General features: G+C 52.6%; 2 protein-coding genes across 2 annotated transcripts in view; one reads left to right on the plus strand and one right to left on the minus strand.

Annotated features, from left to right (window-relative positions):
* Positions 1-2,733: 2,733 nt before the first annotated feature.
* Positions 2,734-4,449, minus strand: LOC109299257 (dispanin subfamily A member 2b-like). The gene is made up of 2 exons (XM_019519859.1): positions 4,209-4,449; positions 2,734-3,387 (listed from the first exon to the last, which is right to left on the minus strand). The coding sequence occupies exons 1-2, from the start codon at positions 4,419-4,421 to the stop codon at positions 3,241-3,243; spliced, it is 360 nt and encodes a 119-aa protein (XP_019375404.1). The 5' UTR covers positions 4,422-4,449; the 3' UTR covers positions 2,734-3,240.
* Positions 4,450-6,979: 2,530 nt separating this feature from the next.
* Positions 6,980-14,068, plus strand: part of LOC109299412 (interferon-induced transmembrane protein 3-like) — a 14,963-nt gene continuing 7,874 nt past the window's right edge. The window contains exons 1-2 of the mRNA XM_019519993.1: positions 6,980-7,037; positions 13,754-13,890. Coding sequence (XP_019375538.1) covers positions 6,980-7,037; positions 13,754-13,890 — 195 coding nt within the window. The remainder of the gene's footprint in view (positions 7,038-13,753; positions 13,891-14,068) is intronic.

Here is a 14,068-nt window from a genome sequence, read left to right on the forward strand (position 1 = left end):
TGAGTGGTCGCTCTTTACAGACATGATCCTAAAAGCACAAGGGAAGTCCATTCTGACCTGTAGGAAAGGTAGCAAAAGGACTGGGAGACCCCCTTGGCTCAGCAGGAAACTCATGGACCAGAGCACTCCAAGAGATGAAAAGGTCCAAAAGTCACAAACTCCTCCAAGACTGTTTGAGGCTAGACATTAGGAAAAACTGCTTTACTGTCTGAGCCCCCAAGGCCTGGAATAGACTGCCTCCAGAGGTGGTGCAAGCACCTACTCTAGACTCTTTTAAGAAACGTTTGGACACTTATCTTGCTGGGATCTTTTGACCCCAGCTGACTTCCTGCCCCTGGTGCAGGGAGCTGGACTCAATGATCTTGCGAGGTCCCTTCCAGCGCTAATGTCTATGAAATCTGTATACCTCACGGTGTACCTTCCAGTTGATTACAAACACTGCTACAACTTTGTCTTCCTTGGCTTTCAACACAAAAGTGATAATGTGTCCTGAAGCAGGCTTTCTTTACAGTTCTGATTTCCCAATACACTTCTGAATTAAGGCCTACAGTATATTTCTTTTCTAACAAATCCAAACTCATGCAATCTTTTCTCAGGTTTTGTTCCTCTCACAGCCTTTGGAACAGACAGAGAATGCACTGGAGCTGATCTAAGTAGCGTAAATGGAAGAAACCTTTCCTTGGAAATCGCTATTTCTCAACAGCCTACCTTGAGTCTGGCTTCTCTGTCCCCTGCCACAGACAGTAGGCCTGAGTCCAGCTCAAGAATCATTTGCTAGAAGAGAGGATTGGAAAAGAAAAAACATGCAAAAAACAAAACAAAACATGGAGGTGACATCTGAAACATCTCCCTGAAAGGGAAAATGAAGGGCGATGGAAAATCTGAGACACAAGCAGCATGATGGATTGGTTGATTTATGAGTAGAAGTTGAAACAGGCCTTATTCTCATGGAAGACTGAACTGAGCAAAGGTCTAAATTCACACAGTATTGCTGAAATTGATAGTCATCCGAATTTACACTTTTGAAGGTGGCACATTGTGTCCATCTTAGCTAATAGACATAAAAGCCTAATGGGGCTGGTCAGACAGTAAAAAAAACAGAACTGCAGGGCCTGAGGGAAGAGTCCCATTCACCCTGTCCCTCTGAATACTTACTGTCTTGGGTCCATGGTAAGTTGAGATTGACAGACTCTTAAGTTAGGGCACCCACTGGAGGTGAAGCAGCATTTTATTCCAATCCAGGAAGGATCAGCCTGTAGAGAGGGTGGCTTCTCTCTCCCCCCAGGGAAATGTTAGTGGATGAGCTGTGTCCAAGGTTGTGTCTATACTGTAGTCCTGGGGTAGGATTGCAGCTCCTGGAGGCAGACTGCAAGCTAACTTTAAATTAGTCAGGAACTGATGCCAATATAGCAGCAGAAATCCTGACTTCTGCTGCTGAGCGCTTATGTAGGGATCTGGGAGGACTTATACATTCCAAGCTGACAGTGATCCTGTTAGAGCTATGGTGTTATCAGCACTGGAACTAGTGGTTTCATAGCTAGCCTAGGTACATCTATGTACAGTCACATCTCTGGATCCAAGTCTCTGAGGCCAGATCCTCAGCTGATACAGGTAGACAGATCCTCACTGACTTCATGGAGCTCAATGGCTTGTTGTTGATTTTAGCTCTCATAAGATGTATACAGGACAGTGACTGACTGAGGGGAGGGAGAAGCAACCAGGGCATTAGCGCTGGGCCCCAAATTTAATGAGAGGGGCAAAAACAGCAGCCTCCTGTGCTACTGCTGCATCCATGTCTGTCCCACAAGTCTGGTCCAAGGTTGGGGTGAGTTTGACACCCCTTGTTTAACCTACTACTTGTATGCATGTGCGCACATCCCTTCCCCCTTCCCCCCCAACTTTGGGATTGTCCCAGAGCAGAGGAGGTGAGGAACTGCATGGCATTAGTTGGGGACTCAGGACCAGCCTGCTCTGCTGAATAGCTGGCTTCCTGCCAACATTGTGTGCCTACACTCTACCCGCAGCACACCCCACAGGGGAGCTGCTTGCAGGGATGCCAGCCACAGACTCCAGATCTGAATGGTGAAAGGAAACCCAAAGCCAGGGCAGGAAACAAAACTCTGCCATGGCACCAGCACAAGAGAAAAGATATCTACAGAGGAGAGAAGAGCCAGGGACTCAGGAAGGGAAGGTATAGGGCACTGGTAGCCAACTCTTTTTGGAAGATGTGCTGCAAGTTAAGTGCTTTCCTCCACTGTGCTGTTCTGATGGAAGAAGAAGAACTGAAGCCTTCATCTGCAAAGAGTGGAATATAGCAGGCAGGATGCTGCTGCTGCTGCTGTGAGAGATGTCAGGTGTCACCCCAATAGCCAGTTTCCTTGAGGCACCCAACAGCTGCCCCAGCCACTTGTGGCCAGCAGAAGTGATGCACAGGAGGAGCCGCAGTTGGGGAGGAACAAAAGGAAACAAAACTCTGAAAGGGAAAGAAGGCAGACATTTAGTTTACCCAGAACTTTTCTGTGGTCACAGATCAGGTCTCAACTTGTATTAAAAGTATTATTTGGGGAAAGTATTATTTGGGGATTTTCTTAGGCTTTGAAAGTTAGCCCTTAGTCTGCCTGAGGGTCTCCCAGGGCTACTGGCACCCTGAGGACCCAAATCCTGGCACATCACCCAGCCTTAGTATGCTGGCACGGGTTACAGTAGTATAAAGACATTACCATTCACACAAGAGAAAACAAAAGGCCCTTTATTGGCACAGGCTCACCATTTCTACTGAGGAAAAGCCTAAAAAAAATGATCTGTCAAGATAAGCAGGACAGTATCATAAAGCAGAGAAACATGCCCCTTTGCAACAGGAAACAGCAAGCTCTCAGAGGACTTTAGAGACTAGGCAGTTGGCTGCCAGCCTGAGGAAACAGAGTGCCTGGAGATATCCATCTACATGGTGCTGGCTCCATCAGGGAAAGGGTGATGGGACTTCCAGGCAGGCTGTTAGGAGACAGGGGCAGAGACTCCAGTTCCAAAGCTGAACTGGAGGCGTCAGTAGAGCACAGACCCTGCCATCAGTATAGTCCCCATCCAGTTCCTCTCTTGGGAATGCAACAGCAGGAACAAGGGCAAGTGCCTGCGATGGGAGGAAGGTGAAGCTGAGTACAGTTGTCCTGCTGAACTGAACCCCAGAGCAGGGGGGCTCACTTGCTGCAGCTGATGTTCCAGGTGTGGTTATATGGTGCCTATTTAGTGCTTATGGATAGTTGCAAAAAGGGTAATGACCAAAATGATGAAGATGATGCTCAGGACCACAATAGCGATGTTCAGGTTCCTGGCAGTCTTCCCGTAGCTGTGTGCACCATTTATGTCACCCAGAACTTTGCGGTCTCTTGCCTGGTGGAGAAGAGGACAAGGAGTAAGTAGAGATCGTGCACCTCCTGTCGGAGGCATCTATGCAAGTCGTGAGTGCTCACGGACTTAGAAGTTCAGGTTTCAGCTTTGCCATGCTACTGGCAACCAGCAAGGAGAACTGAGGACTCCTACTGTAGGACTCCAGTGTCGCCCTCTCTTCCCTGGCCGGGACTCAGCTCACTCTTGATCAGGCTGCCCATGTGCTGGGACACCAGCTCTGCTGAAATCCCCTCTTCCATCGATGTCCTCTCACCTCCTACCCTGGGCTGCACTTCCCACTGCTCCAATACACGGGGAGCCCACCCCTCTGTCCAGGTGAACGTCATGGTCACCATTCAGGCTCCCCCTGGATTTGCCGGCTGCCTTCTCCAGCTTTCCAGATCTCTGTTCCCTCTTCCCCATACCCTTCACCTAGCTTGCAGCTGGGCTCAGTCCTGACATGGCCTGGACGCTTGTGTTTCCCCTCCTTGTCTCATGCCTTTTCCCCCGCTGTTTCATTTATCTCATTGACCACCTCAAAGACACAGCACTGCGGGGGCACAGTTTGACCCCAAAGGGGCCCTGACACCGAGCTGTGCAGAGACAGTGCCCCAGCCGATCGCCCGCGCTGGGCGCCAGGGAGAGCCTGGCCAGGGAGGGGAAGTTAGTGGACGTGGCTCCGCTCCAGTTAAATGAGCGGATCCAGCTTATCGCCCCGACGGCAGTTTCCTTCCCCCCGAGGTCTCCAGTGCGGGCGTGAAGAACCGCAGCGGCCCCTAGACCCGCGCGCCCCGTCGCGGAGCCGCGGGGTGCCCCGCACGTACCTTGATGGAGAAGACGAGCGCCAGGAAGCCGAGGCAGCAGGGGTTGCAGAAGACGGTGTTGAAGAAGGACCAGAGCACGAAGTCGCGGGGCGGCAAGAGGATGTCCAGGCGCTGCGCAGCCCCCCGGGCGCCGGCGTAGGGCGGGGGCTGGCTCGCCCCGTCCTTTCTGTAGAGCGGCATGGCGATGCTCACGGCGGCCCCACTGCTCTCCATTGCCGCCGCCGCCGCAGGTCTGGGCGGCGCGGCGCGGAGTGGGGTAATCTGGCCGGCCCCAGGGAGGGGCAGAGAGCCGGGGCGGGCCGGGGCGGGGCCGGGGCCCTTCCTAGCTCGCTCCTGCGGCCGCAGGGCTGAGGGCGGGGGGCGAAACTCAGGGGCCTCCGAGCCTCGGGGCTTGGGCCTGCCCCTAGGACACCTGCTAGAGGATTTGGGAAAGATCTGCAGCTCTGGTGGGGTCGGAGGGTGTTTGCCGGTTGTAGGGCCACTACGGTTTTGGGCTGACTCAGGGATTTGGACTCGATTTGGCGGGGAACGCGAAACATTTATTTAAAAAACAAAATAAAGAGCAGGGAGCCTGGGCTGCCCAGGGAGAAGGACCTGCTGCTGTGCAAACCTCTTTGCTCAGATCTAAGGAGAGATTCAAGCAGCTCCTTTGCCTCCTCTTTGTTGTCCTCCAGAAGCCACTTGCCTTCCCCCAATGCCCAAGGGTCCTGTTTTACAGCCACTTCTCCCTGGGCAGCCCTGGGGTCTGCGCTGTGGCTTCCCCCCCCTCAGCAGGGACTCAGAGTCTCTGTGGCTGGCCCCTTGTCACTCCCCACCCCCCAGGCATGTATGAAGGGGGATCTTCCCCCAAGGTGAGAGCTACTTTACCAAAGCTGTGGCTATTTCATCATAGACCTGCAAGTATGCCTTTCGGCTGGTTGCAACCACTGCTACAACTATGCCTGCCTTGTCTTTTAGCCCAGAAGTCTTAACGTGCCCTGAAGCAGGCTTCCTTTACAGTTCTGATTTCCCAATACACTTCTGAATTAAGGCCTACAGTATATTTCTTTTGTAACAAATCCAAACTCATGCAATTTCTTCTCAGCATTCACTCCTCTCACAGCTTTGGGAACAGACAGAGAATGCCCTGGAGTTGAGTTAAATAGCGTTAATAAAATGAAACCATAGCCCAAGCAGGTTAAGCAGAAGTCAGAATGCTGCTATATTGGCATCAGTGCCTGACTAATTTAAAGTTAGCTGGCAGTCTGCCTCCAGAAGCTGCAGTCCTACCCCAGGACTGCAGTGTAGACACAACACCTGAGCCAGTAAGTTTATAGCTAGCCCAGATATATCTACATGCAATCACACCTATGAATTTAAGCCCCTGAGGCCGGCTGATACACATAGGCACAGCCTCACTGACCTCATGGAGCTCAGTAGAGTTACCCCAGGAGAGCATGTGACTTGCCGATTTTTGCTTTTGTCAGATATACAGGACAGTGGGTATGTCTACACATGCATTTACTCTGGCTCAAGTTTACTTTGGTGTAAACTGCTCTAGTGTAAGGGTGTTTGGGCAAGCATCTACACATGCAGGGATTAGGGAGAAGATTTGCACCCAGTAGGCTCATGCGAGTTGGCAGTGATCTGATCTGGCTTTAGATCCGGCCGCTTCGGATGGCAGTGATCCAATCTGAAGCTCCAGACCGGGTTTCCATCTCGATCCGGCTGAAACGGCTCCCAAGCTTTAGAGCTGCCTCGGATGTCCGGATCCAGGTATAATGGGGAATCAATGAAACATCTATAACTTTGTTGGTTTTTGTCCAATTTAGATGAAACTTGCAGGGATGGTAGCCTCTGTGGAGAGAATAAAACCTGCCAAGTTTCAAGAAGATCAGTGTAGGGGTTTGGAGGAACTGTACCCCAAATTCCTGAAAGCAAAACTGCTGTCACGTCTATGTGTTACACCACAGGAGGGTCAAAACTGCAGGGATGGTAGCTCTTAATGAGGCCACAAAGCCTGCCAAGTTTCAAGAAGATCAGTGCAGGGGTTTGGGGGGAACTGTCCCTCAAGCTGCAGACAAGCAAAACTCATGCCATGGGTGACACTGTGTGTGTTAAGGTGCAGTGGGGTGACAGCTGCAGGGATGGTAGCCCCTGCTGCGGCCACGACGCCTGCCAGCTGTGGAGGAGATCGGTGCAGGGGGGTTCTGGGGCCCTGCACCCCTGGCTGCTGACAGACAGCAGGAAGCTTAATGAGGCAGTGTGTCGACCCGGATGTGCTGCTTCGGACCCCGAAGCTTCTTCAGATCTGAAGCTCTGTCCAAAGCCTCACACAGCCCTAGCACCCAGGTCCCTGCAGTCATGCAATAGGCCCCTGCCACCACCAGGAGATCACCAGGCTTCCCCTGGATGCTACTCCTTGGGTGCAGCCTGCTGCTGGAGCAGGGAAAATGTCTCCCTGCCCCAGCAGCAGGGAGCTCTTGGTCCTGATGGGGAGCATGGGGCTCGTGAAGGACTGGTGTCTCCCGCGACAGTGGGGGTGCCATACTGGCGAGTGGGGACTGCCTGCAGCTGCCACCCATGGTTTTGGCAGTGAGGGGTGGGGAGGGGGGCTTTGGCAGCAGCCAAACTCAAGGGGGCACATGCCCCCTTGTGCCCTTCCTATGTGTTGTCTGTGATGGGGCTTGAAAAGAGCTGCAGGGTAGGGGAAGATCCCAGCCCCCTGCCCCAATCCACAGGTGGGGTAGCTAGCAGGTCACCCCCCTGGACCTTGATTACCTGACTGGGGAATGCGGCTGGGACCTACTCCTGACCGGGACAGTTACAGGCCAGCCATGGGCTATGCGGGTAAGTCCACACGTGCAGCCCGGAGCTGGCTGGGGACTGCTCAAAACAGGACAGTCCCCAGCCATCCCCAGCCTGCACATGCTTCCCAGCACAGCCTGGGGCTGGCTGGGAACTGTTTTGGTCAGGGACACATCCCAGCCAGCTCCAGGCTGGGCAGGAAACTGTCCCCATGCAGGGAGCTCCCAGCCCCTGCTCTGGAATTGCAGTTGTGATCAAGGAGTTGGGGCTGGGGAGCTTATTCCCAGCCCCCACTCTGCAATCGTGGAGCAGGGGCTGCGAACAAGCTCCCAGCCTGCTCCCAGCCCCAGCTCTGGGATCACGGAGCTGGGTGGGGACCAGGCTTCTCTGCCCCTGCCAGCAGGGAGCTCCCAGCTCAGGCTCCCTGGTCACAGGGCTCAGGTGGGGAGACCCATATATCTCCCAGCCCAAGCTCTGCAATCATGGAGCTTGGGCTGGGAGATAAGGTCTCCTAGCCCCCTGCTCCCCAACTGTGATGGTGGAGCAGGGGCTGGGAGATAAGGATCTCTGAGGCCCCACTCCTAGGTTGCAAACTGGGAGCAGGGACTTGGAGCTCCCTGCTGCTGGGCAGGGAGACATAGTCCCTGCCTGCGCTCCTGTGGCAGAGCCTGCCCCAGTGGCAAGCAGCTCCCAGGGATAGGGAACTATCTCCTGGTGGATGGTAATGGCAGATTTTGCTCCAGGTCAGGTGTCTACATGAGGGCTACCACGCTGTTACTGATCCTGAGTAAATTTGCTACTTGCATTTCCAGGTAGCAAATTGACTCAGAACTGGGGAGGTTTATTGCAAAGTAGGTATGTGCACATGTAGACGCACATATTTACTTTGCAGTAAACTATGCTACTGACAAGTAAAGCGTCTCGTGTAGATGCACGTGGTGTGACTGATTGCATGGAGGGGTGCAGAAAGAGCAGCCCCATGTGCTACTACCACTGTTGGCACTGCTGCATCCAGATTTGTCCCACAAGGAGTCCTAAAGTTCAGGTCTGGCCCAGGGCTGGGGTGAGTCTGACACCCCTGGCATAACATGTTGCTCGCATACCCACATGGATCCTCATCCTTGGGACAGTCCCAGAGTAGAGGCAGTGAGGAAGACCATGGCCTTAGACAGCAGCTCAGGGCCAGCCTGCTTTGCTGAATGGCAGCCCTCCTGCCAATGTTGCATGCCTGCACCCTACCCACAGCACACCCCACAGGACAGCTGCCTGCAGGGGGTGGGAAAGCTGACGGAAGTGCCAGCTGCAGACTCTAGATCTGAACGGTGGAAGGAAACCCAGAGCTAGGGCAGGAAACAAAACTCTGCTGAGGAGCCAGTACAAGAGAAAGGAGAGATCTGCAAAGGAGAGAGGAGGCTGGGACCGAGAAAGGGAGGGTATAGGGCAGTGGTAGCCAACATTTTTGGTAGGTGTGCTGCAAGATAACTGCCACTGCTCCCTCCACCCCTCCAAGTGCTGCTCTGATGCAGGCAGAGGAACTAAAGACTCCATCTGTAATGAGCAGAAGGTGTGTGGCAGGATACTGCTGCTGCTGCAAGAGGTGTCACCACTTCAGGCCAGCCTCCCTTGGGACACACAGCAACTGTCTGAGCCACTTATGGTCAGCATAGAAGATGCAGAGGAGGAGCAGTGGGTGGGGAGGGAGAGGGAAATGAAACTGATAAATGAAACAAAGCAGGCATATTGTTTGCCAAGAACTTTTTCACTTTCACACACCAGGTCTCAAACTGATGCATGCTTGTATGGTGTTTCCTCACGCAGTTGCTGGCCCTACCCTTTACTTTCAAGCTGAAGGAGGTTTTCTCTCATGATCTTTCTAGCTTCTAAACTTGCCTGGGGATTTCCTTAACCTCCAAACTCCACTCTGTGACAGTCTTGGTAGCCAGAGCTGGGTCACAGCCAAGTGGTTCCTCCCTCCTTCCTGCCTGCTTCCTGGTGAAATGTATGATGCCCAGAACAATAGGACGTTGCATTGCTCAATGGGTGGGCAGGGAGCAGGGCTTGGAATGGGGGCTTTACTGTAGGAAGAACAAACATGGCCGTGCTCCCAGAGTCCTGTGCTTCTTCCATGGCCCCAAAATACTGATGGGGTGAAGGGGTAGGGCTGGAGTCCAATGATGCTACTGCAGGGATGGACCGCAGGGGTTGGATGGGATGGGGTCTGGGATCCACACCCCAATTTTCTCACCTCCGTGACAGCTACCCTGGGCTGCACCTCTCACTGCTTCAGTACATGTGGTGCTCACCCTTCTGTCCAGATGAAGGTCAAGGCCACCATTCAGGCTGTCTCTGGAATTCAAAGCCAGCGGTGTATTTCTGCAGGAGCCCAAGATTGGGATACAGCAGTAGATTTGTGTCCGTGCATGTAGACCTTCCAGGAGGGCATGGCACCACACAGACTCTGCACTGCATGGACTTTGATTGTCCAGAAGAGATGAACTGTAACGTGAAAATAGATATGACACTAAAACAAACTCTCCTGGATCAGAGAGCCCAAAAAGTGTTCCTTTCTGCAGCATCAAGTGCGTGATTAACCCCTTTCCTAGAGCCTGTCTGTAGGGGATCAGAAAAGGACAGGCCTACAAGTCACCCTGAGGCCAGTGCTAGATAAGGTGTGAACTTCTGGGGTGCTTGCTAACAAAGCATACTCCACCTCTGTCCATACAGGATAAGTGTATAATAACTTAGTTAACACAGTATCAGCCCCATTGTGTTGGCTACTGTTATCATTCATAAGTCACTTAGGTACAGAGCATGTTTCAGGTCCACTGTCCATTTGGTAACTTTACTTCATTATACCGAGTGGGACTATTTTTATCCACTTTATATTTACTGTACTCCCTTTAACTACCCCAGAATTAGTGAAGAAGGGCTGCTATTAGAAGCCTTGTGCACATCTGGATGGGACAAGGTTCCAGGCTGCAATTTCCTCTCATTATCAGACTCCTAACAGCAGCCTCAACATCTGCTGACCAAGCACGGTTTACATGGAGTTGGGGTAGATGTGGATTCTGGGTAAATATATAGCCTTTTTCTGGCCCCAACACTGTGTTACAGGAAACGCTCTGTACCCATATGCATGCCTTAACACTTTTAGGTTAAGGCATACACGGAAGCTGTGGCAGAAAGCCACTTTTGTTTCTCCCCAAAATCTCTGCTTTGGGACAGTTTGGTTAGGATGGGCCCAGCAGAGGAGACACACCCTTACCCTATCTCTTTAGGTAACCTGAGCTGGCTACATTCCTGAGGGAGGGGGGAAACCTGCTCCCTCTGCCTATGTGACTGGTATCGGCTACCTGGGTGAGGGGCATCTACCTGGTAGGCTGGAGTCTGCCCGGCAACTAGTGATGTATTTCAAATTGGTTGGCCGACAGCCAACCAGAGCTGGCCTCCACTGGACCAGGTGAATGAGGTCACAGGGGCTATCTAAGTTAAGACTGCCCAGGAGGAGGGGACAGCAGCCATGCAGGGGACTTAGACTTAGAGATGAGCTTTACCATCTGAAACTGGCTCTCTCCCCCAAAACTCACAAGCTAGGAATGGCCTGCCTCCAGAAGGAATCTCCACCAGCCTCGGGATGATGCTTGTGAGTAAGATACTCGAGATCTGATTAGATATCTAGCTGGCAGTAACTCAGTTGCGTGATCAAAAGGCTACCTCAGCCAGACTGTTTGCTCTTTAGGATTTTTATGATAATCTCAATCTTGTACCCTATTTTCACCCTACCCCTGTAATCAATAAAGTTCTCCTTTGTGACCGGTGTGGGAGACTTATTGAGGGGTGGGTCTAAATTATGCCTAAGAGACCCCTTAGGTCTGTGGACAAAGGGAGACTTTCCTTTTTGGCCCCCGACTTGGGGAAGTGCCCCAAGTGCCTGTACTGGGTCGAGTACCCATAGGACTATTAGGCCTGTGTTTCCCCGAGGACACTGGGCTGAGACAGTCCCTTCTTGGGGTGGTGACAGCTACGTTACCCCCAGGCTAGTGAGTGTGCTCCAGGAAGGGGCTCAGCTGGATGCGAGGCACCCCTAGGGAGGCACTCAGCCGGGAAGGTGGTTGGGCGCAGGGAGGTGGGTGGCTCAATGCAGGAGTGCCCCCTACTGGCCCACCACAGAAGCCATTTCCTTTTCCCTAGGGAACAAGCTGCTCTGACCTTACCTCAGGGCATTGACAGCAGAAGTAGCACTCTGGTTCTGAGTTACTTCACTCTGTAGCCAGCCCGACACTGAGGGATGACAGGAGCAGGGGAAACACTGAGGCAATGTCTAGTGGTAACCACCTCTTGGGTAAGAGTGTACAGATGAATGGCACCCCAGGGGAAAATGAGCCTGCATTGGAGTGGAGGGGAGAATTTCCCAGGGTAAGACACACAAAAAACTAGAACTCTTGGTTGCAAAATGACACCCTTTATTAGATCAACTGGAAAATGGCAAAAAATTTGTCCTTTTATGCAAGCTTTCGGGATCAAAGTACCTTCGTCAGGCTCTGGGAAAAGTGTAAAATATGCACTTGGATTCAGGGCGTTGCGTTTGTTCCTTCCTGGACTACCAGGGGTTCTGGGAGAGCCCTTTCATTACCCTGAGAAGTCTGTTGGGCAGATCTAGGGGTTCCTGTGGTGCAGTTGCCCCCCTGCCTTGATTCCTGCTGTCCACAGGGAGCAGGGGCACACAACCTAAGAGCAGAGCCACAGCCCATCAGTTATTCTGCAGGGACAATCCTGGACAGGGAGCACCCCCTGGCTCCAGACTGCAGCAAAGAACTGGGGCTCATAATTTATGAGCAGGGATCCTGTTTTCTGTTTAAAAATCCCAAAATCTCTGATAAAAAAAATCCAAAGTTCTCTGATTAAAAACCCCCAAATCTGCATTTTTCCATGACTATATGTATATATGTGTGTATATATGTATATATGTGTGTGTATATATGTGTATATGTATGTATATGTGTATATACGTATGTATATATGTGTATGTATGTGTATATATATATACAGTTATAGGTATCCATTGAACACAATATTTTATTGGTATATTTACAATGTAAAAGCAATTTGGAAGCCTACCAGTGCCTTGATCACTATAATAAAATAGATTTTAAATATCTATATATTTTGGGGTTTGATTTTGGTTTTTTATTATAGAAAATGAGAGCTCCTCCTGACCCCTTCCCTCACCAGCACATGAATCCAGCTGTGGCTGTACCCCACACTGCTTGGTGGCATTGAGCAGCCCTGATATGCCTGTGCCCTGCCCCGGTGGCAAAAGGAAAACCCAGATTCCTGATTATGAGGAGAGCCTGAGGGAACTGAGTTTATTTAGTCTGGAGAAGAGAAGACTGAGGGAGCCTTCAACTACCTGAAGCCAGGTTCAAAAGAGGATGGAGCTAGACTGTTCTCAGTGTTGGCAGATGACAGAATAAAGATCAACAATCTCAAGTTGCAGCAAGCGAAGTTTAGGTTAGAAATTAGGAAGAATTTTCTCAGGAGAAGGGTAGTTAAACACTGGAACAGCTTTTTAAAGACTGGTTTAGACAAAGCTTTAGGCTGCGATGATCTAGTTGGGGCTGGTCCTGCTCTGAGCAGGGGGTTGGACTAGATGACCTCCTGAGGTCCCTTCCAACTAGGGTGGCCATCATAGAGCACAGTCCAGTTGTCCTCTGTCTGCTATTGATATGAAACCGCATGCCTTTATGTCCTCTATTTTTCTCTTCAGAAAAATAGAGGACATAAAGGTGTTGGGTTTCGTATCAATAGAGGACAGAGTAGCAGAAAACCAGAGTGTCCTCTATGATGGCCACCCTACTTCCAACCCTCATTTTCTATGCTTCTGTGCAATCAGAACTGCGGAGGGAGCCTGCCTCAGTGCCTGCTGACCTTTTGTGCTAGAAGACAAGGAAGGCAAAGTTCATGAATGCCATGTGCCCCTGGAGGCTGGGGGGGCATGGCAGGCTCCCACAGGCAGTGGCGGTACTGTCGATGGTGGAAGCCTGGCGGTGGTAAGCGGGGAGCTCCTGCAGGCAGCCGTGGCAGGGTGGGGGAGTGGCGAGTGTTGACCGGTGGTTGGAGACCACCCGCAGACCCTGCTGGCAGTGTTGGCAACGGCCAGGGGTGATCGCGGAGCGTCCGCGGACACTGCTGGTGGTGTTGGTGGCAGGGAAGGGTGGTGAGCAGCAATAGCCCACAGGTGCTGCTGGCAGTGTTCGCAGGGGGTGCACTGCCATGCTCAGGGAGTGCCCGTATACCCATGTGCACCCCCTACGCATTGCCAATGGCAAAGTGGGTGGTGGCAACAAGCCCTCGACTGGAGGATGCTCTCTAGTCTACCGCAGCTTCATGGATGGGTCTTGGAAGAGTCCAGTGCTGGAGTTACAGGCCCTTCTGCAGTGCTTGCAGGTCCTTCTGCAGGGGCCGGGGAGCAGGCTGGGATTGCTCTCCTGTTCCTTCCTCCCCTCTCCCTGGCTCTGTGACCCACCCCCAGATCTCAGGGTCCCCTGGACAGCCCAGTCTGGCAGCCCCCTGCCCCGGGCTGGGCCCCCCTCAGCAGCTTGGCCCCGGTGGGTGGGGTGGGGTGGACCCGGAGGAGCTGTGAGGCCCCAGTGCCCGCTCTGCCCCCACCCCGGCACTGTCCAGCCGCGGCGCCCGTGGCCATGGAGGGTGGCCCGCGCGCCGTAAGCATCGCCCTGGCGCCCTATGGCCCCGAGCAGGGCGAGCCCACGGCCCCCGACGGCAGCACCTGGGCACCCTCGAGCCACCCCGTGACTTCGTGCTTTGGTCCTTCTTCAACACCATCTTCTGCAACCCCTGCTGCCTCGGCTTCCTGGTGTTCGTCTTCTCCAGCAAGGTGGGGGCAGGGCGGGGCGGGTGGGCCACTGCGGTCCTTCACACCCAGACTGAAAGAGCAAGTGCTGCGGGGGGAAGGAAACTCCCATCGGGCTGATAAGTTTTTTTGGTTTTTCTTTAAGGACGTTTTTGGTGTTCCAAGTCAAATCAGCCAAATCAATTTGCTGACTTCCTGCCTG

This window comes from Gavialis gangeticus, unplaced genomic scaffold, assembly GCF_001723915.1.
Source record: "Gavialis gangeticus isolate Ggan-Ray unplaced genomic scaffold, GavGan_comp1, whole genome shotgun sequence".
In the NCBI taxonomy this organism is placed as follows: domain Eukaryota; kingdom Metazoa; phylum Chordata; order Crocodylia; family Gavialidae; genus Gavialis; species Gavialis gangeticus.